Source organism: Lemur catta, chromosome X (genome assembly GCF_020740605.2).
Source record: "Lemur catta isolate mLemCat1 chromosome X, mLemCat1.pri, whole genome shotgun sequence".
NCBI classification, from domain to species: domain Eukaryota; kingdom Metazoa; phylum Chordata; class Mammalia; order Primates; family Lemuridae; genus Lemur; species Lemur catta.
This window is the reverse complement of record NC_059155.1, coordinates 54,267,971-54,295,645: the sequence shown is the minus strand read 5'-3', so window position 1 is coordinate 54,295,645 and position 27,675 is coordinate 54,267,971. Positions and strand designations below refer to the sequence as shown.

The 27,675-nt window shown below is 43.4% G+C and overlaps 2 protein-coding genes across 5 annotated transcripts in view; one reads left to right on the top strand and one right to left on the bottom strand.

Annotated features, from left to right (window-relative positions):
* The window catches only part of APEX2 (apurinic/apyrimidinic endodeoxyribonuclease 2), an 8,267-nt gene extending 4,896 nt beyond the window's left edge, over positions 1-3,371 (top strand). For all 3 annotated transcript variants that reach the window (XM_045538927.1, XM_045538928.1, XM_045538929.1), the window contains one exon: positions 1,169-3,371. In XM_045538927.1, coding sequence (XP_045394883.1) covers positions 1,169-2,086 — 918 coding nt within the window. In that variant the 3' untranslated portion in view covers positions 2,087-3,371. The remainder of the gene's footprint in view (positions 1-1,168) is intronic.
* ALAS2 (5'-aminolevulinate synthase 2) lies at positions 3,368-27,675 on the bottom strand. Of its 2 annotated transcripts, XM_045538925.1 has the most exons (11): positions 27,618-27,675; positions 22,448-22,643; positions 21,657-21,779; positions 20,717-20,827; positions 15,868-16,090; positions 15,129-15,313; positions 11,941-12,120; positions 9,454-9,618; positions 8,621-8,889; positions 7,354-7,516; positions 3,368-3,656 (listed from the first exon to the last, which is right to left on the bottom strand). In XM_045538925.1, the coding sequence occupies exons 2-11, from the start codon at positions 22,626-22,628 to the stop codon at positions 3,493-3,495; spliced, it is 1,764 nt and encodes a 587-aa protein (XP_045394881.1). In that variant the 5' UTR covers positions 22,629-22,643; positions 27,618-27,675; the 3' UTR covers positions 3,368-3,492. The 2 variants fall into 2 exon arrangements, with proteins under 2 accessions (XP_045394881.1, XP_045394882.1); XM_045538926.1 differs by lacking the exon at positions 20,717-20,827.

The following is a 27,675-nucleotide window of genomic DNA, read 5'->3' as shown; positions in this document are numbered from 1 at the left end:
TCTTTCGGCTTCCTGTGTTAGCATCAAATACCTTTATGCCTTCTCTACTTAGTTCAGACCTATCCTAGATCTCTCAAGTATACCTCCTTCATTTTTCCTTCCAGGAAAAGAGAACTAATAGTACCAGTTCAGGTGACATACACAGTCATTCCACAGTAGCAGAACATGTCTACTTTACACCAGACTGGCTTTTCCAGTCTTCTCGTCTCTCTAGGTGGGACTGTCATCCCCTTGGTTGCTCCAGCTAGAAGCTTGAGAATTGTGCTAGAATTGTCCTTCTTCCTTACCCCCCTTCCCATATTCAGTTGGTCAGCAAGTACTGTTGATTCTAGCTTCAAATCACCGCATAATTTCATTTCTCTGTCTCCTTTGCTACCACCCTAGTCCAAGTGACCATCATTTCTTGCTTGCATGGACTATGACAGTCACCTCCTGCTGGTATCCCAGTTTTCAGTCTGGTCTCCCTTTCGAGTCTTTTGGGTATGCCGCACCCTCCCTCCAAAACCTTCACACCTAAGCTCCAGATCACTTCCCAAAAGGCAACCTCTTTGGTCTCCAGGAGTAGAGGAAGTTTCTACTTTGTCGCTGGCATCATGCCTGGCACATAATAGGGGGGTCTATGAACATTTGTTGCACTGATCGGTGAGTGGATTGGATGGATGGATGGATTGGAGATCAGAGCAAAAGGAAGTATTCAGACATGTGTCCCTGCAGCTTCAGCTCAGGAGGGAGGGCTGATTGGTGAGGGCTTTGACACATACCACATAAACCAGATAGGACTGGAGGGTATAAAGGAAAAGCCAACAGTCTTCATAACTCCTAACCCCAGCCCTATTTCCCAGAGGCAACCACTTTTAATTTCTTGTTTGCCATTCTTTTGAAAAGTAATTCTGGAAATTGCTTTGATTAAACAAACAACAGACCTTCAGATCTGGTATTTATGGACTAATGCAAAGTAAATGCAACCTGGTGCAGAGACAAAAACAAGCATGGGCTTTTAAATAGGTAAGAATGGAAATGGAACCCCAGCTCTGCCAGTTCTGGACTGTGTGACCTTGAACAGTAGTCCTCTTTGGTACCAAATTTTCTTGTTTGCAAAATGAAACAGTCTGTGTCCTTTTCAGTTCTGGACATCTAGTTTTGCCTTTCTTCTTCCCCTCCCCCCCAGGAACGTTTTGAAGAGGACCCAGGGCGCAAGTGGATGGACGGCTTGCTCAGTAGCCTGGGCTGCCAGTCTGGCTCCCATGTAGGGCCCTTCATCGATAGCTACCGTTGCTTCCAACCAAAGAAGAAGGGGGCCTTCACCTGCTGGTCGGTGGTCACCGGTGCCCGCTATCTCAACTATGGCTCCCGGATTGACTATGTACTGGGTGACAGGACTCTGGTCATAGACACCTTCCAGGCCTCCTTTCTGCTACATGAGGTGATGGGCTCTGATCACTGCCCCGTGGGTGCGGTCTTGAACGTGTCCCCTGTGCCTGCAAAACAGTGCCCACCTCTGTGTACCCGCTTCCTCCCTGAGTTTGCAGGTACCCAGCTCAAGATCCTTCGCTTCCTAGTTCCTCGTGAACAAGATACTGTGTTGGAGCAGTCGGCACTGCAGCTCAGCAATCAAAGCAAGGTACAGACGTGCCAAAACAAAGGCCGAGTACGCTCAACCAGGTCTCGGCCCAGTCAGGCTGGCTCCAGCAGAGGCCAGAAAAACTTGAAGAGCTACTTCCAGCCTTCTTCTAGCCACCCCCAAGCCTCTCCTGTCTTGGAGTTGCCTAGCCTGCCGGGCATGGGTGCTCTGATTACCCCAAAGACTTTGGAAGAGGAGACGTTGACCAAAGTGGCAGAGGGGCAGGCCAAGGCTTCAGAGGCCAAAGATGAGAAGGAAGTACAGACTTCATTCTGGAAATCTGTGCTGGGGGGCCCCATGCCCACACCCCTCTGTGGGGGCCACAGGGAGCCATGTGTACTGCGTACTGTGAAGAAGCCAGGACCCAACCTGGGCCGCCGCTTCTACATGTGTGCCAGGCCCCGGGGTCCGCCCACTGACCCCTCCTCCCGCTGCAACTTCTTCCTCTGGAGCAGGCCCAACTGAACCACCTGAGGCCTGGGGATGTCTGGCATGGTCACCCCTGCACGTGATCTGAGGCCAGCTCCCCTCCTCCTGAGCTGCCAGTGCTGCCTCCAGACCTCCTTCCCTCCTCTTCCTCTCCTTCTCCCTCTCTTCTTTTTTCTCTTCCTCCTCTAAGTCTTCTCCTCCTCTCTCTTCCTGCCCCTCCTTGTTGCTGAGGTTCTTGTGCCTTAATCCTGTGACCCAGTCCCCTACCCCACTTCCTACCTTCCTGTCACAAATACATGGGAACTTGCTGCCTCAGGAAGTTGTGATTTTAAACCTTTTCTGTCCTTGCTGGGAAATGTATTTATGTATAATGTCTATGTCTTTGTTTCAGGGTACCACACTGAGTGGACATTTTGGATATACTCCCTAGAGTTGAGTCAGAGAAGCCATCTCAATACTGGGTTTGCCAGCTGCCTGCAGCCCAGGGATATAACTTCTAGGGAGAGGGGAGGAGGGAGGGGTGGTGCTTACCATAAAGGGCTCTGCTTGGTTGTAGGGGTTCCCTGCACTGCTGAGGTTGCATTAGCAAGGGAGATGGGCTGTGTAGCCTTAAACCAGAACTTCCAAACAAGTGTGTGCCATGGCTGCCATGAGTGGGTTACAGGATGGAAAGAGAAGGGGCCCTCAGAGTTGCCAGGCAGGGCTGGGATCATACAAGTCTCAGGGAAGATTGCTTCCTAGGCAAGCAATGTCATTAGTTTACCCAAGTTAGCCATACAAATGTTTCCTGTGTACTGTGACCTGAAAAGGTTGGGACCATTGCCTCGAACATGGTGCTCGCCATGGCCAAGCCTCTTTTCTCACCTTGGAAAATGGCTGGTGAGTTCTGTTCTTTAAGATGCTGTGTGGGAGAAAGAGGATGATGGACATTCATTCCCTCTTCTGGAAAATACCTCCTCAGTTTTGGGAAACTACTCCTTCTCTCCAAGCGGTTTGGTTAGGACTGACTCTTACCTCCTGGCTTCAGGGGCTTCCTGGGGCCCAAGTGTCCAGGTCTACCAGTGACGAGTCAATCCCTGGGTTTTTGTTGAATCATTGGGGAGGAGCCAATTCAAACAAGTCTGCCAAGTGTCCCGGCTCTTTGTGCAAATCATGTGTAGTGTTTGAGTATTTCCTTCCTCTTTCTGGATCTCAGTTTCCCTGTCAGTAAAATGGGATGGTCAGGCCAACAGGTGATCTCTGGTTTCCTCATGGGTCTGCTACTCGTCGGAGTTAGGAGTGCAGTTATCTGTTCTTTGTCCAATAAAAGGCTACAAATGCTGCAATTTGCTCTTTATTTTTAGACTTAAGTCAGCTAGAGGCATACAACAAAGCAGAGGACAAGAGGAGGTCAGACCCCAAGTGCAGTGCAGGTGGGGTGGGGGGCCGAGGCAGCTGGCTTCTCAGGCGTAGGTGGTGACATACTGGGGCCCCATGTTCCCGAAGTAGGAACGTTCCCACTCACTCATGAGCTCGAAGTGCACAGGACGGTGACAGAAATTGCAGGCAGCCACAGACACATCCTGTAGGGGCAGCCCCACCTCAGTCCAAGCTACCAGCAGCTTCTCTGAAGGTGGTAAGGGGAGGGAAGGGAAAGAATTAGTTAGACTAGGTCTTCCAAACCCTTGTGTCACGGTACATTATAGGCCAAGATATTGATACCCTCAACCTCTCGAGGTGCCTCAGGGCCAGAAGTAGCCTCTGCTCCAGTGTGTGCCATGGATGTTACCATTTGTCTGTGGGTGCCAGGATGTATAAAAGATTGGGAGGCACTCTTGTGACACAATTGGAAGCCATACTGTTCTGCCCTGGACCACTCTCAAAGTATAGGATGTACTCTGGCCTGAGAAGTGAATGTATTTGCTTGGTAACTCTTAGCGTGGTGAAGAAGATGACACTGACAGTAACCACACTGTGCCACTGGTGCTGTGACCAGGGGTCCTGGAGGATGAGAACCCAGAGGAGGGAACCTGACCCAACTCTAGGAAGTGCCTTAGGTGTGTGCCAGGGCTATGTTCTTGGCCTTTTCTATGTTCATGCCCTTGGTAATCTCATCTAGTCTAATGGCTTTAAATACCATTTCTATGCTGATGGTTCTGAAATTTTCATCTCCAGCCCAGACCTCTCTACTGATTTCCAGAATTTTATATCCAATGGCCTTTCTGCATTTTTACCTGGATGTCTATTAGGCATCTCTAACTTGCGAGTACAACTGAGCTGCTCATGTCCCTACCTTGTGCCAATCCTGCTCTACTTTTAACCTTCCCATCTCAGCTGATGGCAATTCCAGTTGTTCAGTCCAAACATTTCAGAGCCATCCTTTATTTTTCTCTATTACCCTCTATTCCATCTATCAGCAAATAGCATTGGCTCCACCTTCAAAAATCTGACCACTTCTCACCACCTCCATTGCAATCGTCAGGTCTGAGCCAGTGTCATCATTCACTTGGAATGTTACAGTAGCCCTCTACTGGGTCTCCCCGCTTCCACTCTTGCTCCCTTTCAGTGTATTCTCAACATAGAAGTCAGAACAATTTGTTAAAGCCTGAGTCAGATAAGTCAGTTCTCTGCTCAGATCCTTCCAGGGGCTCTGAGTAAAAGCCCAAATCCTTCCGATGGCCTATAATACTCTACACAATCTGGCCCCAATTTGCCTACATCTGCTCAATTTTTCGTCTCCCATTTGCTTACACCAGTGCATCCATACTTCTCTTCTTACTATTACTCAAATATACAAGGAATACTCCTGTGTCTTCCCTGCCTTAGGCTGTTCCCTCTGCCTAGGATGCCCTTCCCTTAGATGTCTGCCCAGCTAACTTCTTTACCTCCTTCAAATCTTTGCTCAAGTGTCACCTCAGTGGTCTCTACCCTTGCCACTCTAATACTGCAACTGTCCTCCAAACTAGCCCCTGGGAGCAGGGGCTAATTCCTATCCCCCTTATCCTGCTTTATTTTTTTCCCATAGCTCTTAGAATTAACATGGTGTTTAATTTGTTTATTTTAAAAATGTTTTTTGACTATCCCCTTCCACTAGAATGTAAGTTCCAGAAGGGTAGGAATTTTGTCTCTGCTTGTTTACTATTAGATTCCCAGCACCTAGAAGTGTCTAGTATGCAGTAAGTACTTGGTAAATATTTTTTGAAAGAATGAATGAAGGATGCCTGAATTAAGTCTAGAAGATGAACAGAAGTAAGCCAGAGGAGGGGGTGAGGAAAGGCATTCCAATCAGAAGAAAGTAGCATTAACAAATTCCCAGAGGTAAGAGAGCCGAGCAAAGTAAGGGAAGTGCAAGTCATTTATTGTAGTTGAAGAAGTAAAATGCTTGTGGGGAAGAGGTGAGGGCATAGAGATCGCCATGTAGTAGGCATTGAATGCCATGCCAAGGAGCTTTGACTCTGTTCTATAGGCCAGTGGCCTCCAAATTTTGGACCATACATCCCTATCAGTACAAACATTTTAGCATGTACCTCTGATCTCTGTATATTTATCTATATACTATATACATGTTTCATTGTCAGTCTGTATATGAAAGATCAGCTTAATTTCCTATTTTTAAGATTAAAAATAAACATAACATTCTAATATGTATTCTAGTCCCTCACCCTATAGGTCATACTGCATACCTCATCTTGGAGGCCACCTCTCTAGAGTCTGGACAATAGCGAAATGAAGTGGTTTAGGCAAGGGAGCAATATGGTCAGCTTCTTAGAAAAATCCCTCTGGAAGTCAGTGTGGAGAAGGGATTGGAAAGGAACAAGAGAGATACAGAAAAATTAGGAAGGAATCATGTTGATATGGATTAAAGAAGTGGTGGGGAGAAAAGAGAACAGATATGAGAGAGATTGTAGAGAACATTTGCAGGATTTCAGGGTGGGTAGGCTGTGGGATTGAGGGACTGGTGGAGCCATGGTGGATGCCTATCATGTATTTTTCTACAAAAGCCCAGGCTACATGGACATTCAGACAACTGAGAGTTCTGAAATCGAAGCCCAGAGCAATAAAGACGACTGAACAAAAGGCCTGGGAGTCTGGGTCATCAACTCAGAGAGGCAGCAGACCTAGTGGTTATGACCATGGAGGTAGAGACAGATCCCCAGTTCCAACCTAGTAGCTGTGTGACCTTGGGCCAGTGACTATGTACTTTTATGCCTCAATTTCCACATATTGCAAAATAAAAATGAGAATAGCATCTCAACCTCATGAAGTTGTTGTGAGGATTAGAGGAGTTAATACATGTAAAGTGTTTAGAACAATGTTTGGCACATGGTAAGTACTCAATAAATGCTATCCAGCATTATTTAATGTTTTTAGGTGAATGAATAAATGGTGTCTACCTACCTTGTCTTCCTTGAACTCTCTTTCCTATCTCTAGATCATTGCTCATGGAATTCCCTTATTCTGGAGTATCCTCACACCATAGTCACATGTACTTTACTGTGCAACACAAAAACTTCCTCACCCACAAAGCCTCTCCAATTTCATTCTTCCCACTCTCTCCAGCCATAATGAGCTCACTCCCTCTAGTTTCTAAAACATTAGAGCTCATCATACTGGACCAGTATATCTATGTCTGGCTGCTCTGCTAGACCGTAAAACTGTACCTAAAAGAAATCCAGGAAACTTTAGGTGAATTGACTAAACTGGAGTTTTCAGGGTAAAACTCAAAAACCATTCAGGTTTACAAGCCTCTCAATCTAGTCTTTTGTTTTGCATTGTATTGTCTTTGTAGACTCAGATTGACACTCCTCTCCCCAACTCCATTCCTACTATCTTACATCCCAATGACACCTGATTATTATTCTTAATATATCCCAAGCTGCTTCTCACTCTCTTCCTTGTCTTTCTTCATGCTCTCCCCTCTGCTAGAAATACCTCTTCCACACCCTCTTTCATCCAATATCACTCACCTTGCAAAACTCAGCTCAGATGTCACCTCCACTAGGAAGCCTGTCCTGAATCCTCCAGGCTGGGGTCAGGCCCCTCTTCTCTGTTCCCACAACTCCCCCACGCACTGCCTTTGTTAAGCTTTGATCACCTTTTAATATCATTGTTTGTGTCCACCATGGTGTCCCCAACCAAACTGGAGCCTTACAGGTCTAGGGTCTGTTTCTCATTTATCTGTGACCCTAGTATAGGAGATGGCACACAAGAGATGTTCCATAAACATTTTTTGAACTGCATGGTCTCTGTCCTCTCAACTTCTCCTTCAGATCCTGGGGCTGAGGGGAGGGAGAGTGCTGTAGGCATCCATATTGAGAACTTACCCACAAAATCTTCCATCATCTGAGGGCTGTGGTGGGGGGAGGGTGCTAGGCGCAGCAGCTCCTCACCCCTCGGGACGGTTGGGTAGTTGATAGCCTGCACGTAGATGCCGTGCTTGGAGAGCAGGAGATCACAGAGCTTGCTGTTGAGCGCTGCATCACCCACCTAGACTCAGGAGAAAGGCCTGTCAGTACCTGCCACCCTGATCCCACCATGACTAGCTCCATTAAGTAGGTAGAGGGAACTAGATTAGGGAATATCATTGAATTTTGGGGCAGATTTTTTCATAAGGGGCTTAGTCAGTGGCAGCTCCAGAATTGCCATGAAGGAGGAGCTCAGAGCCGGCAATCCAGTTTGAAGGGTGTGAGGTGGAGGTGACTCCAGAAGCCTTGTCTCAAAGCTTGTTTGCAGAGCAAGCACACCAGTTTTACTTAACTGGCATGCTAATTTGGGGTGGTTCTGGATGGGAATATAAACTCCCCAAGCCACCTCTGGGGTGCTGTAACTGGGTTATTTCATAAGATGGGTGTTTATAAATGCAGTCTTTCAAGGAAATACTGGGTTAGCCTAAGGAGCAGTGACTCTTTCTCATCCATAAATTTGTCACAAAAATGTGTCCTTCCCATGCCCTGAGTTACTGACTCACACAAATAGCACAAATAGATGTCATTTAAGAAATAAGTAGCAGTTCATTTTTAACAACAGTAAACACTCATACATAGTTGGGGATCCAAAATAGCAGCTAGTCCTGTGGCTTTTGATTTTATTTTTCTGACCTCAATTCTCAGTAAACATATGTTTTGTACCATGACCATAAATACACATGTGTACACATACATGTACATATATATGTACACAAAATTGAAACAAATGTCTCATAAAATGATACACGTAGTATGTATGATGTACTCCAATGCTTTCTATTCTATTTCTTTCATTTTTAAAATGCCAATCATAACCCACCAAACTGATTTTGTGACTCACTAGTGGTCTTGATCCACAGTTTGAAAAACAATGAATTACAGGCCATGAGTTCTCAATATTGTGCAGGTCAGGAAAGTCAAATAAGCATGAGGTAATAGCTGATGCAAAGAAGAAATTGGCTAATCCAGAATGGCTGATAATGTTTCAAAAAGGGGAACAAAGCTGGCAATAAGGAGGATAGTTAGCAGCAAAGCAAAGAGTTGAAGCAGATATCAGTTTGCTGGGAGTGGAAAGGCTCCCAGAAGAGATAGATGGGGAGGGTAATGGGCAGGGTGGGGCTCTCACCCGGATGGGGATGATGTGGCTGGGGCAGGGAATGACAGGAAGGCCCCTGTCCATTAGTAGCTGGCGCATGTGCTTGACGTTGCGCTGGTGGGCCCGCCTCAGGGCTTGGCCTTCCTCTCCCTTGAGAACACGCACAGATTCCAGAGCCCCAGAGAGCACCATGGGGGGCAGTGAAGTGGTGAAGATGAAGCCTGCAGCATAGGAGCGCACCATGTCCACCAAGTCACGGGTGCTGGCAATGTAACCACCCACACAGCCAAAGGCCTTGCCTGGAGAGAGGGAGGAAGAAGATATGTGCAGATACCATAATCAGTCCCCAGAGGAACAGGATCACGTCCCAGGTAATACAGAGAGATGCACCAGAAGCTGGGGCTCCAGACTGTCTTCCCAGGCCTCTACTCATCTCTCCTGTCCATGACAAGGCAGTCAGAGCTGATAATTCTGCTGCTTTGAGATAGGACTTTCAAGTCCTGCCATGTGCAATGACTAGATAGGGAGGAGCTGGGTGGGGACCTTTAGCTGGTTAGGGCCATGAGTGGAGCTAAGATGAAGCTTGGGGCTGGGAATGGAGAGGTGTTAAAAACACAGCTTTCCACTTAAGTTGAACTTGGCTATTTGGTCCAGCTCAGGGATCTTCAAAAAACCCTCCCAGACTTTCTCAGCAACTCTGCAATGGGATGGGAGTGGAGGGAGGGAGTCCAGGAGGACAGCAGCCTGGGGTTGTGAATTCTGCCCAAACAACTCCTGCAGCTTTGTTGGGGGGAGAGAGAAAAGGGTTTTGTAGGGGTTCCTCTCTGGATTCTATATAAGGGAGGCCCAAGGCATTCACTCACCAAGAGTTCCAGAGATGATGTCAATCTTTTGCATAATTCCATCACGCTCCCCAATCCCAGCGCCCCGGGACCCATACAGTCCTACCGCGTGGACTTCATCCACAAAGGTCAAGGCCCCGTGCTGGTGGGCCACATCACACAATTCCTCGAGGGGACAGATGGCACCTGAGCAAAGCCAAGGGATAGAGGTAGGAGATCATAACTCTTCCCCAGCTCCGTCTCCAGGGTGGAATATCCCATCCATGCCTACTTTATGTTGGCAAAGGGTGTTCTAGAGAGGGAGGAGGATGGGTACCCTCATTTGGGACTATTCCAAACCTCTTTGCATGCAACAACTGTTTGTGCCCCACCCTTGTCTTAGGTGTGTGTGTATGTGTGTGTGTGTGTGTGTGTGTGTTTTCCCCAGCCTGGGATGAAGGCTTGGGTCTCTGTCTTTCTGTTTTTACTTCATTCTGATTGTCTGTCCTCCTGTTTATACCATTTTCAGCCTCTCTCTGCCTCCTTTGGTTTTTTCCTGCAAGTCTGTGTGTACACTAATACCATCCCTCTGTACTCCCTGGAAACTGTTGAGGTATATGGAGTTGGAATACAGAAGAAACTTCTTCAGTTAGAAACAGGGGCTCCAGGCCAAGATTAAAGAATGTGAGCATTTGATAGGAAAATATGAGAGGAGCCAACTGAAGAAAGTAGAGCCTGAGACAAAGAAGACAGTGAAGTGTGACGGTTCAAGCATCATAGGATTGACAGTTTAGGCAGTTTACACCAAAAAAAATAAGGAACCAGTCATTTGCAATAATATAAGGAAGTAGAATGGTATCAACAAGATTTCCACTAGATAAATACTAAATTTGAATAGTCTCACAGCTATTTAATTATTATCACCTCCATGTTGCAAATAAGGCAACTGAGAACTGAGACACAGAGAAATTAAGAAGCTACTAAGTTGTCATTCTGGGATTTGAAGATGGACAGTATGGTTTTAGAGCTTGTGTGCATAACCATTGCATGGTGCTGATGGAACCTATGTTAGCTAAATCAGGGAGTACTATGGATGCTCTCTTGTTTCAGTTGGAAAAGTGAGAAACTGAAATGAGGTGAGGACCTCTTCCCTTAAATAAATCTGGAAGGGGATGCCTAAAACACATGATTTCTGCCCCATAGTGCCAGCAATAGAAAGCTTTGGGTGTTGTTTCAGTTGGGAGAAGAAAGGAGATAGGAGGGTGAAGGTCATTTTTTTTCTACTAAAGCATAATAAATGTATCAGCTTCCATCATCTCTAATTCTTACAACCAGGTAAGAATTTTTTTTTCAAGGAGCTTACAATTTATTGTATCACAAAATTAAAATGAAAACTCCAATAGAAAAATGAATAAGGGAAAAGAACAACTTACATTTTAGAAAATTTCAAATAGCTAATAAACAAATGAAAAACATTCAATTTCACTTGCAAACAAAGAAACGAAAATTAAAATAATGGGATACCATTTTTACCTGTCAAAGTACAACATGTGTTTTGATGGTAATATGCAATGTGTGGGTGAAGTGGTCTCTCTCAAGTGTTTCAATTAGAAGCATATTTTTTTTCTTTTTATTTCAGCATATTATGGGGGTGCAAATGTTTAGGTTAGGTATATTGCCCTTGCCCCCCTCCAAGTCAGAGCTTCAAGCGTGTCCATCCCCCAGATGGTGTGCAAAGCACCCATTAGGTGTGTATATAGCCATCTCCTCCTCCCCCCTCCCACCTGCCTGACACCCGATGAATGTTATTACTATGTGTGCACTTAAGTGTTGATCAGTTAAAGCCAATTCGATGGTGAGTGCATGTGGTGCTTATTTTTGCAAGAGCAAGAATTTTGCCTTGAGAAAAATTGAGACTCAGAGAGTTAAAGAGTTACCCAAGGTATAGCCATTGTCAAAGGTGGGATTTGAACCTGGGTCTCTCTGACTTAAAAACCTGTTTTGATCTCAGTGCTTCATACTGGACCTTGAAAAAAAATCCTAGGCAATGGTTTGTGAAATTTTCCATTATAAGAAACCAAACACTGTGTGATTAATTTGCACATCATTTCTAATAGGGGGAGTATCATAAGAGGGAATTGGAGTTACATGTCCTAGTGTGCACATACTCATATTGGCACCAATTTTCTGAGCCACCCAAGACTAATTGGATGCCATCTCTCAACTTTAGCTTCTTTACCTGCAAGATGAGTGTAATAGCTGCCTCCATCCTTTGGCATTTACTAGCTGTGTGACCTTGGACGAGTTACTCCATTTGTTTATGTCTCAGTTTCCTCATATAAAAATAAAAAATAAAAATAGCACCTACCTCATAGAATTGTTGTAAAGATTAAATGAATTAATACATGTAAAATTTTTCTTGCCATATAATAAGCACTCTATAAGTGTTAGCTGTTATTATCATTATTATCATCATGGATTTTGTGAGACCAATACTAGTAACCTACACTCACTCACACATATACATACCATCCATAGAGTGAACAGTCTCGAAGGCCACAATTTTAGGTATCTCAGGGTTGGACTTCTCCAGAAGTTTCTTTAGGTGGTCAGGGTCATTGTGCCTGAAGACAAACTTGGCTGCTCCACTGTTGCGGATACCTTGGATCATGGAAGCATGATTGCCTGCATCTGAGTAAATCTCACACCCTGATGAAACAGATGCATAATTTTTAAGCTTCTGTATCGGTACTCTCACTTCACTTTTCAGGTCTGACTTGGCAGCGGAAAAGAGCTAACCCTCTCTTCCCGTTGAGAAACCTGCTCTGCTTTCTCCTCCTCTGGAAGCCATTGCAATACCTCTTTCTCCCTTGGCAGGACTTCCCTGCCCTGAAATTCTGACCCTCACACCCTTCCCTCCAGTTATCTATAACCCCAGTCTGGCCTCTGAATGTCTTCAGGTGGAGGAAAATTTAATTTATCAGGAAGCTTTAGAGTTTCTTGAGGACAGGACCTAGATTCCTTCTCCCCGATATATAAGATCAAGACTTGGAAAGGGGTTTTAACCCAGGGAATGTTTGTTCACTTGGACTGATGCTAGATTTTTCCTGGTCTAGATGAAATCCCACCTCTTATAGGTATCACCCATCTGCTTATAGTTACAGGTATGGATACTTATCAGGCTTTCACTGTTGAAATCATAAGCTCATGGCATGTCAGAGCTGGGAGGGCCATTAGTGATCATGGGATCCAGCCCCTTTAGTGTACATGTGAGAAAGCGAAAGTCCAGAGAGGGCAAGGCCTTTCTCTAGGACCTGAGGAATTCAGAGCTTTTTACTGGGCAATGCTGGGAGAGCAGCTGGGGGTGGGGAATTGGTAGAGGGAGTTGATTCCTGTACCTGCAAAATTGTGTTGCCATCAAGGAACTGTGGCTTTTCATAAGAGTAAGGGATAACTGCTGCTTGAGAAAATGAATCATGGCTTCCTGGAGGACATGGCTTGAAGGAAAAGCAGACTAGGAGTTTCTTGAGAGCACAAACAACATTTTTAAAAATCTTTCTGTCCCTGGTATTTAGTATAAGGTTAAGTACATAGTAGATGCTAAGTAAATATTTCTTGAATTAATGGATGAATAAACCAATGATTGATTTATAAGTGAGTGAATGAGTATATGAATGAATATATTACTGAACTAATGAGTGAGAGGAGGGGTGTCAAAAGATGAGGCTGAAGAGATATGTAGAAAGCAGATTATTGAGAGCTTTAGAAGCCATGATAAGGAGTTTGGATTTGGTTTTAAGAGCAATGGAGATCCATTAAAGGGTTTGATCAGGGGAATAACAAGGATAGGTTTGCATTTTTAAAGCCATTCTGACTGTTGTGAAGAGTAGATTGTAGAAGGGCAAAGGAGAAATTTAAAAAAATGACAGTCTAGGCTAGGATGGTAACAGTAGAGATGGAATGAAGTCAAATTCTAATGGCTAAGGAGGGGATTGACTGATAAAAGTCTTGAAGATGTTGGGTTTAGTTGGGGCTTATGGGTGACCTCAGAAAAAACTTTTTGAGAATTGGTGGTGATGTTTACAGTGTGCTGAAGAAAAATCAGCAGAAGGTGATGAGGCAGATGGCAAGTGTAGAGACTTGTCTCAAGCAGTTTGCCTGTTACAGGGAGGAGAGAGATAAGGCAGTGGCTAAGGAGTGACGAGGGGTTGAGGCAATGGTTTTGTTTTATTTTTCAGGATGCAAGAGACTTGAACATGTTTAAAGAGAGGGAGAGGCTGAAGATACAGGAGAGAGGGAGAGAGCTGATAGATCAAGATTCCCAGGGAGGTAGAGGGGGATGGGACACAGAGCACCAGTGGAAGGATTAGTCAACAAGAAAAAGGACACTTCTTCCACTGTGACAGGAGAGAAGGAACAAGGAGAGGACATGTGGAGATGCTTGTGAGTTTGTAGGTACTTTGTGGCTAGGAGTTGAGGACATTTCTATCTGGTGTCTTCTATTTTCAGTGTAGTAGGAGATAAGGTCACATATTGAGGGTGGAATGGGAAGGCTGAGGACAATGCGGATTTGGCAGAACTTCCCCAGAGACTTAGAAAACTGATCTGGGAAACAGGATTGCCAGAGAGCATAAAGAATCCAATAGAGGTTAGGACTCATGAAATTTTAGTGGTTCCTGTCTGAGCAATTATATGAGCTCAGGATTGACATAGGGAAGGTGGAGAGTTGCATTCATCTGGGGTTGTGGCTGTGATGGAAGGATGACAAGATATATGAAGTGAGGACATTATTGGCTAGAGACTGGGAGAGTGGGAAGATGGGATCCAGTGTACAAGTGAAGAGATTGGCTTTAGGTGAAGGAGTGATATGCCTTCCATTGTAAGAGGAAAGAATGAGGGAAGGGTAGATGAACAAGCAAATAAATTTGTAGGCTTGGTGGCAATAAATAAGGAGTTCCTCTGGAGACCATTATCCTAAGTGAAGTATCTCAGGAACGGAAAACAAATACCACATGTTCTCACTTTTAAGTGGGAACTAAACAATGGGTACACATTGTTTACCCATACATACAAAGTGGTCATACAAAGTGATATAATGGACATTAGAAACCAAGAAAGGGGGATGTTGGGTAGCAGGTGAGGGATCAAAAATTACCTGTCAGGTAAAATGTACACTATTTGGGTGACAGGTACACTAAAAGCCCTGACTGCACCACTATACAATCCATCCATGTAACAAAAAGCATTTGTACTCCCTAAATCTATCCAAATAAATAAAAAGTAAGGAGTTACTTTCTGGTGACTTTTGTTTTTTTTTGTGAAGTAAAATGTGAGGTTATTTGCTAATTGTGAAGGTGGAAGTAGTCAGAGGTTTTAGAAGAGGGAAGAAAGTTTGAAAAAGCTTCTGTGGAGACATAAACGGACTATTTTTGAGCATTAAGAGCCCAGTTGAGTTGGGTGGGAGGTGATGAGTTTATGGTGTTTCTCTTCTGTGAGGTTGAGTGATGCTCCCAAGTAGTGGTTGCCTACCTAGGTGCAGAAGGAGAGAAATCAGAGGTGTATAATCATCCAGTGTTGAGGATAGGCAAGGTGAAGAAGAAGGAAGGGCAATGGGAGCAAGGGAACTCAGAATAGAAGGAAGGATCAATGGAGGCAGTGAGACTGGATGCTGTTTTGCAGGACACTAGCCCTTAACAAACCTCAGGCCTTGGACTTACCTGGCAGGATCTTGGCCAAGGTGAAGAGAGTAGAGTCATTGGCCACAAAGCAAGAAGAGAAGAGCAGGGCTGAGTCCTTCTGGTGCAGCTCAGCCAGTTCCTGTTCAAGTTCCACATGAAACTTACTGGTGCCTGAGATGTTGCGGGTGCCACCAGCTCCAGCTCCATGACGCTGCAGGGTCTCCCTGGCAAGGAGAAAACAAGGGAGACAAGGAGAAGAAAAAGCCCTTGTCAGGCACTGGGGGACTAGATACGTTTCCCTCCTCTGATGGGGGTCAACATTGACTTAGTGATCCTATATGAACTATATCCTATGTGGCCAAGTAGAGAGGATAGGAAGGATGGGGAGACATGGACCCTCCTTCTAGGGCTAGAGACACTCAGAGATGGAGAAAGAAACTAGCTTGAGGTTTAGCAGTTTGGAGGACCTAGAAGGAGTGACATACCATCTCTAGCAATACTAATTCCACAGCTATATTAAGAGCTCATGGAGAGTAGGCCTTCCTTGGTCTCTCATCCTTCTCTTCCATTGCACTGGACACCCAAGAGTTTGGAAAACGTGGTGTGTTGACCAACTTAGTTCATTTCCAAGGAATAGATATGCTTGAGAACTTTTGACTAAAGGGCTGATGGTGGAACCCAGGTTTCTACTGTCAGTTCTGCCTTTTCCTTCTATGTGTGGTTTTGCATCTTCTCTGGGTATGTCCCTGCAGCTCATGGCCCAGACCCTACTACTCACTGTGTGGCCTGCAAGACCCGAGGGTGCCGACTCATGCCCAGGTAGTCATTACTGCACCAGACAGACACATCTTTTGAGGCCACAAATGCCTCAGAGAAGTGTTGGGCAAAGGGGTATGCATCAGCCCAGCGGTTCACAGTCTTGAACACACGGTAGGTATGATCCTGTTTCTTCTCCATGATCTTGTCCCTAAAAAACTGGTCATAGCCAAAGCTATGGTTTCCTGTAGGAGTGGAGATGGGGATAAAAAAATTCATTTTAAATTTATTCCTGGCTAGTCCCTATTTTATCCATGTGTTGATTTTGAGTTCTTCAATTCTCTTTCCACATATCCATTTATTTGCTCAGTCATTGACTTACTGGTCCACATTAACTCCACTATTTTATTCAACCATCCCTTTGCCTACTCACTCACTCAGTAATCCATTCCCACATTCACTCAGGCTTTCTAACCTTGGCATGACCTCGTCTCTCTTTCTGGGATTAGTGTGGCATATCCCTACTGGAATTACTATTTCCAGTCTCAGTGGTAGGAGGATCAACAGAACTAGTTTCTAGTCATCTCTTTGTCACTTCCTAGCTGAGTGACCTTGAACAAGTCATGAATCTTCTCTCTTAGTTTTAATGTCCTCATCTTTAGAATGGGGTTAGTAATATTTTCCTTGAAGAGTTGTGAGAATCTGATGACAGACAGCATATAACACACCCAAACTAACATCTGGCACATAGTAATGATAGTAGTATTGCTACTATAGTAATAGTAGTGGTAGTAATACTAATAAAAATAGCTGATATTTACTTACATTATTATAGCCAACATTTAATGAATGCCTAACACATATAAGGCCTTCCTCCAGGAACTTTTTAAATATTTCATTTACTCGCAACAATCTTATGTGGAAAGTTCTATTAGTGTCTCCATTTTACAGATGAGGGAACTGAGGCATAAATAGGTTAGGTAACTTGATCAAGGTCATGCAGCAAGTAGGTGTCCAGCAAATAAATAACTCAGAGCCCACTTCCTTAACCACTACCACTACAAAATGGGGCAACTCTATTTTCAGGATCGATTGAAATAATATATGTGAATGGGCTTGTTAAACTCTAGAACTCTATACATGAGACAGAAATCATGATTGTTCCAGACAGCAACTTATATGGTTATTGGGGGTGTAAATTGGTAACATTCTTGCTGCAGGGATGTTTGGAAATATGTATCAAAAGTTTTTTAAATATCATTCTGAATGGGAAAATATTGAAACCATTCCCACTTAGATCTGGAACCAGACAAGGATGCCCAATATCCCCACTTCTATTCAATGTAGTGCTGGAAGTCCTTGCTAGAGCAATTAGACAAGAGAGGGGAATTAAGGGCATCCAAATGGTGGCAGAACAGATAAAACTCTCACTCTTTGTTGATGATATGATATTATATCTAGAAAACCCCAAGGATTCCACCAAGAGACTCCTGGAATTGATAAATGAATTCAGTAAAGTCTCAGGATACAAAATTAATACACACAAATCAGAGGCATTCTTATACGCCAATAACAGTCAAGCTGAAATTCAAATAAAAAAACGCAGTACCTTTTACAATAGCCTCAAAGAAAATCAAATATCTAGGTATATATTTAACAAATGAGGTAAGAGACATATACAGGGGGAACTAAGAAACACTAAGAAAAGAAATTGTAGAAGATGCAAACAGATGGAAAAATCTACCTTGCTCATGGATTGGTAGAATCAACATTGTTATAAAATGTCCATACTACTTAAAGTGATCTACAGAATTAATGTAATCCCCATCAAAGTACCATCGTCATTCTTTACAGATATAGAAAACAAATTCTATGCTTTGTATGGAACCAGAGAAGACCTCGTATAACCAAAGCAATCTTAAGCAAAAACAACAAACTGGAAGGTATCAGTCTACCAGACTTCAAGCTGTACTATCAGGCTATAGTAACTAAAACAGCATGGTATTGGCACAAGAATGGAGACATAGACCAATGGAACAGGACTGAGAATGCCGATATAAAACCATCCTTATATAGCCATCTAATCTTTGACAAAGCAGACAAAAATATACACTGGGGAAAAGAATCCCTTTTCAGTAAATGGTGCTGGGAAAACTGGATAGCTACATGCAGAAGACTGAAACTGGATCCCCACTTGTCACCTCTTACAAAAATCAATTCACAATGGATAACAGACTTAAACCTAAGGCACGAAACCTTAAGAATCCTAGAAGAATATGCATGGAAGACTCTTTCAGACATTGGCCTAGGCAAAGAATTTTTGAAGAAGACCCCCAAAGCAATCACAGCAGCTACAAAAATAAATAAATGGGACCTGATCAAATTAAAAAGCTTTTGCACAGCCAAGGAAACTATCATTAGAGCAAATAGACAACCTACAGAATGGGAGAAAGTATTTGCTTTCTACACACCCAATAAAGGGCTGATAACAGGAATCTATATAAACCTTAAAAAAATCAAACAACCTCATCAATAAATGGGCAAAGGACATGAACAGAAACTTTTCAAAAGAAGACAGAATAATGGCCAGCAAACATATAAAAAAGTGCTCAACATCTCTAATCATTAGGGAAATGCAAATCAAAACCACAATGAGATATCACTTTACTCTAGTGAGATTGGCCTTTACCAAAAAATCCCAAAGCAACAAATGCTGGCGAGGATGTGGAGAGACAGGAACACTCTTACACTGCTGGTGGGACTGCAAATTAGTGCAACCTCTGTGGAAAAGAATGTGGAGATACCTCAAAGAGCTACAAGTAGAACTACCATTTGATCCAGCAATAGCACTATCAGGCATCTACCCAAAGGAACAAGAGTCATTCTATAATAAAGACATCTGCACTCGAATGTTTATGGCAGCACAATTCACTATAGCAAGGATGTGGAAACAACCCAAGTCCCTGTCAATTCATGAAGTCGATTAACAAAATATGGTATATGTATACAATGGATACTACTCAGTTATAAGAAACGATGGTGATCTAGTGCCTCTTATATTTTCCTGTATAGAGCTTGAGCCCATCCTCTGAAGTGAGGTATCAGAAAAATGGAAGAATAGGCACCACATGTACTCGCCATCAAACTGGCACTGACTGATCAACAGTAAGGTGCTCACATGTTAGTAATATTCTTTGAGGGTAGGGGGGTTGGGGTGGGTAAACTCACAACTAATGGGCGTGGCGAGTGTTGTTGGGGGGAAAGGGCACATCTCAAATCATGGTTGAGACGTGGCAAAGTCATAATATGTAACCAAAATGTTTGTACCCCCATAATTTCCTGAAATAAAAGTAAATAAATAAAATAAAATAAACCCTTGGGTAAAATAAAGAGTTTTTCAAATGCACATACTGACCTACCTAGGGAAATATTTGCACCAAATTTAACATATAAATGACTAATAGCCAGAATTTATTTTTTTAAGACTCTGAAAAATTACTATGAAAGATTTCAACCCAGTTGAAAAATGGACAAAGAATATGAAAAAACAATTCAATAAATATAGGGAAAGATTCCTAATAAGGGAAAATAAAACTGAGAAAACAAATTTTCACCTATCGATTGATAAATATTTAAAAGTTTGATAATATCAAGTGCTGGTAAGGTTGTGAGAATATGGATACCCTCCTTAACTGGTACAGCCATATTGGAGGGATAAGTGGCAATATTTATTAATATTAAAAATGTGCACACCCTTACACATCAAGAATTTCTACCTCTGAGTGTTTATACTAGAAAAATACTTGCCTATGTGCACAAGGAGGCACATTCAAGGATGTTTGTTGCACCACTGTTTGTAATAGGAAAAATTGGAAGCAGCCAAATAGAAGAATAGCCAAATAATCTCTAGTATATCTATACTGCAAAATATTAGGAAACATTGAAAAGTGAGGTAGATATATATGTATTAACATGGAAGGATCACCAAGGCATATTGCTGAGTAAAAAAATAAGAATGCCACAGACCAAAATATATAGCAAGATATCATTAGGTAAAAAAACAAAAACTGAGTACTATACATTTATATATATGTAAAACCAACATGTAATCTAAACTAGAAGAATACAAAAAAATTGGAAACAACTTAAATTATAGGTACTTGATTAACTGAATGAGGTTGTATCCATACTACAGAACACACTTCAACCATTAATAATTATTATGTAGCTCTATGTTTATGGACAGAGGATGAGGCCCACAACATATTGTTAAGTGAACCATACAGCATAACAAAATCTGGGTAGAATAATATCACATTTCTAATAAAAACATGTGTGTGGTAAGAGGAGTGGAGTGCGTGTGTGTGGTGTGAATGGTATACTCAGAATGATTTAAATATCCATCTTTATACTTTCCTATATCTGCTGAAAAATATTTTACAATGAATCATATTCCTTTTATGTTAGAAAAATAAAGCAAATTCCATTATGAAAATGAATATAAACACATACAAGAGTGGAGAAAAGTCTCTCTATGAAAGCTGAGAGTTTTTGAGGGAAGCATGGAGAAGAAATAATGGGAGTAAGCCTAATATTTAATGAGGCCTCATAAAAAGCTAGAAACATTTCCATAAATGTCATTTTATTTTCTCCTCATGGTAACCTGTTGAGATAGGTATTAAAATCCCACTGAAGGAAAGTGACTTTACCTGCCAAAGTGCACAGATCCAGCAAGTGCCAGCATTAAAATTTAAACTCAGATTCCCTTTTGTTCCAAAGTCCTTCCATGCCCTTTCCTCTACTATGTCAGAAGCCCTTTCAGATCTCCTTCCCTATTCTGATCCCCTTTATTTCCACCTCAGCAAACTCACCAAGCATATTGTTCTGAATCAGGTGTGTGACCTTCCCTGAAATCTGCTCTTGCTCCTGCGGACTGGAGAATGGCTTCCTCAGGCTGATTGAGGCCAAGGAGCTGGGCAGCTCTAAAAGGGAGTGTGGGATTCATTGGCCATGAAGAGAGGGGGATAAAAAGAAAGCATATATTGTCCTCTTTAAGCTCAATGCAGTATATGAAAATTCAAGTTTATAAAGTAGGTAAGCCTTCTGGAGAGAGGAGAAATCTTCTGCAAAGTAGGCTCCTATTCATCTCCCTGAGTGGAGACTCCTATAATGTCAGGAAACCTTCCATAAGGTGAATCACACTTCTCCCCACTAAGATTTTCCCTTGAGTGAGTTAACTGGGGCAGCCACCCTGGGTCCTACACTTGGGAAGTAGGTGTAGTGCAGTGCACCTAACTCTTATTTTCTGAACATCATTTCAAAATTGTGGTCCTTAACGATATCCCCAAAGGGCCTATGAAAGATGTCAGCAGGGTGGCATCTCTCAAGTGTGATTATCTTGGGTGGTCTGCATCAGTTGAGTTGAGCTGGAGCTCCACCCTTCTAAAGGGTGTATCTACTCCTAACCTTTTATGTTTCATGCAAATACAGATTCTTATAGAGTAGTCTGGCTTAAACATGGGAACCTAGCCTGTTGGGATCCATTTAGCCACCTGAAAGAGGGGAGGCAGAATTTTAGAGGATTCATCTTAGACTGATGTCTGAAAGTTACAGGAGCCTGTGCATATGTGTGTGTTTGGAAGGGTGTGCTTCAGCGTATAGTCTAACCTATTGCCTACCATGGCTCCCCTGGAAAAGACTAGACTACTCATCAAGGGATGTACATTAAGCTGCCCTTGGATTAGCCTAGCTCAGGACTGTGATGAAGTGGGTTCAAGAATTAGGTTGCATAAAGTGGAACTTGACTCCAACCTGTTTTGAAAGCCTTCACATCCTCCTGGACTTCTGGGGCTGCCTTCTGCACAATCTTGCTCTTCCCATCCTGTAGTTCTGACAGCATGAAGGGACAATGGCCCTTGGCCCAAGATGGAGAGTCTATACAAAAGTGAGAAAGTAATTGGGGTTGCATTTCTAGCTATAAGTTCAGTTCAATAATGATTACTAAGATTTACTGTACCCCAAAGCCCTAGCTCAGGCTATGGTACAGACACAGAGATAGATGAGTCTGGTCTCTGTGCTAGGGGAGCTTCTAAGCTGGTGAGAATGGCATACGCTAAAGACACATTGTGAACAGTGCTGGGATGGGAGGGAGGACGGGGGCTATGGAAGTCCAGAAGAGGGAGGGGACATGACCCAGAATTGGAATTGGACAAGCTGGAATTTGGAGGTCTAGGCAGGCTTCACAGAGGATATGATGCCCAAGCTTAGTGTCAAATGAGAAATATGAGATACTCTGGAACAGGGTATGGGAGAGGTAATTTGACAGGATCAAAGGCACAGAATCTTGAGAAAATAGGATTGATTCAGGCAATTTTAAGTAGTTTCAGTATGGTTGGAGTATAGTGTGTGGGGAGAATGGGAGTGAGACTCTCTAGAGAACCTGGTAGAAGACAGATCCTGGGTATATTTTTGGGCCAGTTCACCCTACCTTGACACTTTTCACATGAACCCTCCTAACTATTAGGCAATGATGGCCAATATGACTTATAACCTTGTCCACAGGACCTAGACGTTCTTCCCTTTTGCCAGCAGCCTCTTCTTACCTCCTCCAGCCTTTGTTGCCTTAAGGTGGATTTGAGAACAGATTGGTCCTTGGGTGGCCAAAACAGGACAGCGTCCAATACCAAGCAGGAACTTATGAGTCTTCACTACCTTGCCTAGGAGGCCTGTGGGACCCCGGGCAAATACTGGACAGTACTGTAGCAACATGGCTGCTGCCACCATCTTGAACCCGAAGCCCTGCAGAAGATACAGAAGAGATGAGATTCCATCATGAGGGCCACCCAAAAGCCAAGGGTGATTCCTGTGTTTGACCTTCCTGTGTTTGCCTTTAGTTTCCCACCCAAAGCTTGCTACCCTCCTCAGAGATGCCTTTATTGTCCTTCCAGGGAAAGAACTTCTTTCCTAATGTTAAAATGTACCAATGGGGCATGAGAGAGGAAGAAATAGGAAACTGACTGTTAGACAAATGGCTGAAGGAAAGACTTCTAACTGGAGGTGAAAAAGCCTGGATTCTGAGTTAGAGTCTGCCACTGACCCCTTCTATGATGGTGAGGATCATTGAAGTGTATTTTTGTATGGCAAGATGAGAATTGACAATCCACCCGCCCTCTAATCAATACTTAAGGCCAAGAATCTTTCTAAGAATATTGGCCTTAGCAAAGTGAAGATTTAGCCTGATAATGCAAACAGATGCCATTGACTAGAGCTCCTGAGGCTTTGCCCAGAGACTTTCCTGAGCAAGCTCAGCCAGAGAGAGAGAAGGAGCTTGAGGCCACAGGTACCAAGAGATCCAGAGAACAGGAAGAAAGGGCAGGCCCTAGGTCCTACAGACTTTGTGTCACCAGGCTGGTACCTTGCTGTGTTTGAATTTGCATTAGGATTTTGGATAAGCACAGATAAAGGAGGAGATGAAAGCAAATCCAAAGGGAGCTAGAAGACAAGGCACAAAGGCATAGTCTATGGGTTAGTGAAAGAGCCAGAGGCCAAGACAGAGGAGAGAAAGGGGACAGAGCGAACATCAGAAAAAGAAAAACCAAATGGCACATAACTATTCAATAAATATTTATTGAATTTGGGAGTAAATTAATGAATGAACAGAGTCTTAAATGGGGGAAAGAGAAGGGCAGTAGGGAAAGAGTTAGAAGAAAAGAAAATTTAGGAAAGATAAAGGAGGAAAGTAGAGAGAGAACAAAGGTGTGGTGGTAGTGGTGCAGTTAGAAGAACAGAAATTGAGGAAGAGAAATAGATCAAAGCCAGAGGTAAAGGGGACAGAGTAAAGATGAGAACAGACATGGGGAGAAGGACTGATTTGGAAAGCCAGGGGACAAAGGATGATGAAAAATACAGAAGGATAAGGAAAGAGACTGAGATGAAAGAAAGAGACGAGGGTGGGGTGCGCATCACATAGTGGTAGAGGCAGATGCAGACAGAGGGGCACAAAAGGAACATGAGAAGAGAGATGAAGGAGACTAAAGGAATATACAAAGACTTATAAAACTGAGAGCAGAAGAGGAGAAAAATCCAGCAGGGGCAGAGAGTTAGCCAGACACAAAAATAAAAGGAGAAATGCTGCCAGAAATTGGGGAGGGTTAAGCAACAAACAAAAGTTCAGGGAAGAGGAGCATGACCCTATTAAAGGAGATGAGAGAGGCACTGAGGGACAGAGAGAAGAGAGTAGAGAAAATGACAAGATCAAAGGATAGAGACAGAGAGGTGGCTAAAAGGGGAGATGAGGGTTGTGAAGAGGGAAGGCTCAGAGATACCAAAAGAAGGACAGCTAGAGAGAGCAAGAGGAAGAAACAGACTGAAAAAAAGGGGCAAATTGGAAAGCCAGAATCAAAGGGTGAGACAAGATAAGGGACAGTACAATGGGAGAGATATGGGGGAATTTGGGAGGACTAAGGCCTGGGCACTGCCAAGAAAGCTACTGAGTAGACGCTAACAGAACTCTCAGTACCTGAATACTTATGTTGTGAGGGAAAGGTGAGCAGGAGGAGTTCATGGCTCTGTCCTCACATGGCAACCTCCTTCACCTCCCTCTCTTCCTGATCTCATAGAGCAAGCACCCTCCGCCTATCTAACAAAGCAATCTCTTCCCATTTTTCCATCCCAAAGCATCCTCCTCCCACTCTCATAGACTGTCACAGCAGTCTGGGTTGGTACGTGGGGCCAAGGCATGTAGGCCCTAAAATTGGAAAAGGAAAGATTATTGTTGAAAGGACTAAATGAAACAATCCATGTTAAGCCTTTAGGATAGTGCCTGGCAACATAGTAAGTGTTCAGTAAATGTTAGCTTTTCTTATTTAAATTTCAACTCTCCAAACTCCCTTGTTGGACATTCTTGCACAAGTCCTCTCTCTCGGTCTTGGCTTTCATCAGCAGTCAAATGTGAGGTAATTATACCTACCTCACATGGGAGGTAATGAATTGGATCCATTGCCTACTTCATATCTGAAGATAGGGGTTTCCCTTCCCCTGCCTGGCTGTGAAGGTTAAAGCACTTGAGGCTGAGCCTGCAGAACATAGATAAAGCTCCCAGAGTTTATCACTATTGAGGTCTGACCACTCCCCAAGCTGAGACCAGGGCGTGGGAGAGAAGAGAAACCCCTTCCTGGAATCACGTCTGAGCATCTGGCTGGGGCTGGCCCTGGCTATTGGTGGTGAGGAGAGGTGGATGGCCCAGTGAAAGGCAGGCAAGGCAGATGGCCAAGCTCTAGGCTCCTGCAAACTCCTTCCCCCACCATCAATATTGACAACAATAATGACAACAATATTGGAGTATTTAGTGGGAAGGAAAAACCTCAAGATTAAAGGCAAAGTCCCATCTTGCCTTGGGATGATGGTGGATTAAAGCCTACTCCCCATGTATAAAAACAAAAGAAGTTCAATACACTCATTATGTCTAAAATGCTTTTGGCCATGATATGTTCAGGGTCCTGGGAAAATAAAGACCACTGCTTGGAATTTATTGAATTCTGAAGTTCTTTCAAGCTCCAGTTCCCATTTCTTCTCTTCTAATACTTCTTTCCTAGAATTTGTCCTGTTTCACTCTGACTGGCCGTCATTATGACCCATGTCCTTGTAGTCTAGTTACCTTGGGCTTTGTTTCCATTCCATCTCACTACCTACCATGAAACTGGAGTGAGTACAATGGAATCAAGGAAACATTTTAGGCAATTTAGGGTATTGAGAGCATAAGGTCTGGAGCCAGACTACTTGGATTTGAACCCTGGCTCCATCATTCATTAGTTTTGGGACTTTAGAAAAGTCACTTCCCTGCTCTATATCTTATATCAGTAAAATTAACAAGGATGCTCTGCTTCATAGGAACATTGTGAAGATTCCATAAGATAATCCATACAAACTATTTAGAAGAGTAGCCATCCCAGAATGATCACTGAAAAAGTGTTAGCTATTATTTTTTCCTGTTTTCTATGTAGGGAAAGTGAAGGTACAGCCAAGGGAAGTCACATCATGAATATACCAGGCCAGGTCTGAACAGCTAATCTCTCAATCCTGTCACAATTTACTTTGTGAACTTGGGTTCTGTACTTCCCCTCTCTGGGCCTCAGTTTCTCCACAGATGTTGGATTAGGTAATTTCATAGATTCCATATGATTCTGACAGTCAAACACTCACAGAGCCCTCACTGTGCCAGGCCCTATTGTAAATGCTTCACATGCACTGACTTTGTTAATCCTCATGTCAACCCTTTGATGGGGACACCGAGGCCCCAAAAGTTTAAGTAACTTGTTCAGGTCATAGAATAAGTAGGATAAGCAGCATTTGAACCTCCAGACAGCACTAACTTAACCACTATGGAGCCATGATTCAAATATTACTACATATTTTCTTGACTGAGGGCCTGACTCCAGACATCCCCTTGCTGCACTAAATATAGGCCCCTTTCCAGGACATTTGCCTTTTGTGACCAAAAGCCTTTACCAAAGGAACTGAAGTAGAATGTCAGGTACTGTTGAACCTTCATTCATTTATTCATTCTACCATTTAACAATATATGCACCCAACTGTGTGGTAATGCTCGCCAGGAATCTCCTTAAAACAATGCTTTCAACCAGGGAGATGGTGAAATTTCAGGCCAAGTGACAGATCATCACTCAAAGTTTGTCCTTGTACCTTTAAAATCCTCTCTCATGTCAGCATCCAATCTACAGTCCCCAGAGGTCAAAAGGGCCAACCACAACTCTACCCCAGCAGTGGGCCAGAAACCACACATTGCAGCATTCCTTGCCCTCCCTCCTTTTGTGGCCTGCTTTGCAAGAATCAGTTAAGTCTGGAGAGGAAGTGGTCACTGCTCTTCAGGAGTTGGAAACATCAGGTCTTACTTCCCTTTCTGGCACCCCTTCCCAACCACTGAAGAATCATATAGAATTTTAGATACCTCCAATCAGAGAATCATAAATTCATAGAAACAAAAAAATTTAAAAGACTACAAAATCAAAACTACAAAGGGTAGTAGAAGTCATAGGTCAAACCTTTTCTTCAGAAGGTGAATGATTTGCCTAGTGTCTCACAGTAAATTAGGGTGAGAATACAAGTCTGTTGACTTTCTGCATAGTGACACTGTGTTCCTCTTCCACTTTCTCCCCTTATTTGTGCTAATTATTCATCTCTCAATTCCCTCACATCTCTCCTTACTCAATTCATCATTCCCATCTCCCCCTCATCCCCTTAGTTATCCTCCCTAGCTCTGGCCCCCAAGGCTCTGACCCACTGAGCACTGCTATGAGCCCAGCAGGGAGAGGGAGTCAAAGGGAGGAGGAATGGAGAATTGCAGGAAGAAATATTAAGACATCTTTCTTCATAGAGAAGTACAGAAGGAGAGGAAGAGAGAGACAGAAACATGGAGACTGAAAGATACAGAGTTCAAGAAAGAGGAGAGAGAAATTTAGAGGAAAAAATACAGTGAGAACTCAGAGGAGGGAAAAATAAGAGAAGGTGAGAGTGTAAGAGAGTGAGAAGTGAAGTGAGTGAAAACTGAGAAAACAAGGAAAAAAGAGACAGAGGAAAGCTGAAAACAAGGGAAGACAGGAAGAGACATAGGGGGAGAAAAAAAAGATACTGACAAAGAAACAGATCCTAAGAAACAGACAAAGGGAAAGTGAGATCTAGTCAGGCCAGAGTAAGTGTGTGCAGCCTTGATGTGGGCAGGCAGACCAGAGAAGGCACCAGGCTGAAAGCAGCTCTTACCTGTTGCCCTGCACTGAGGACGAACGAACCATGGGTGGGTGCTGTGGGTTAGGACCTG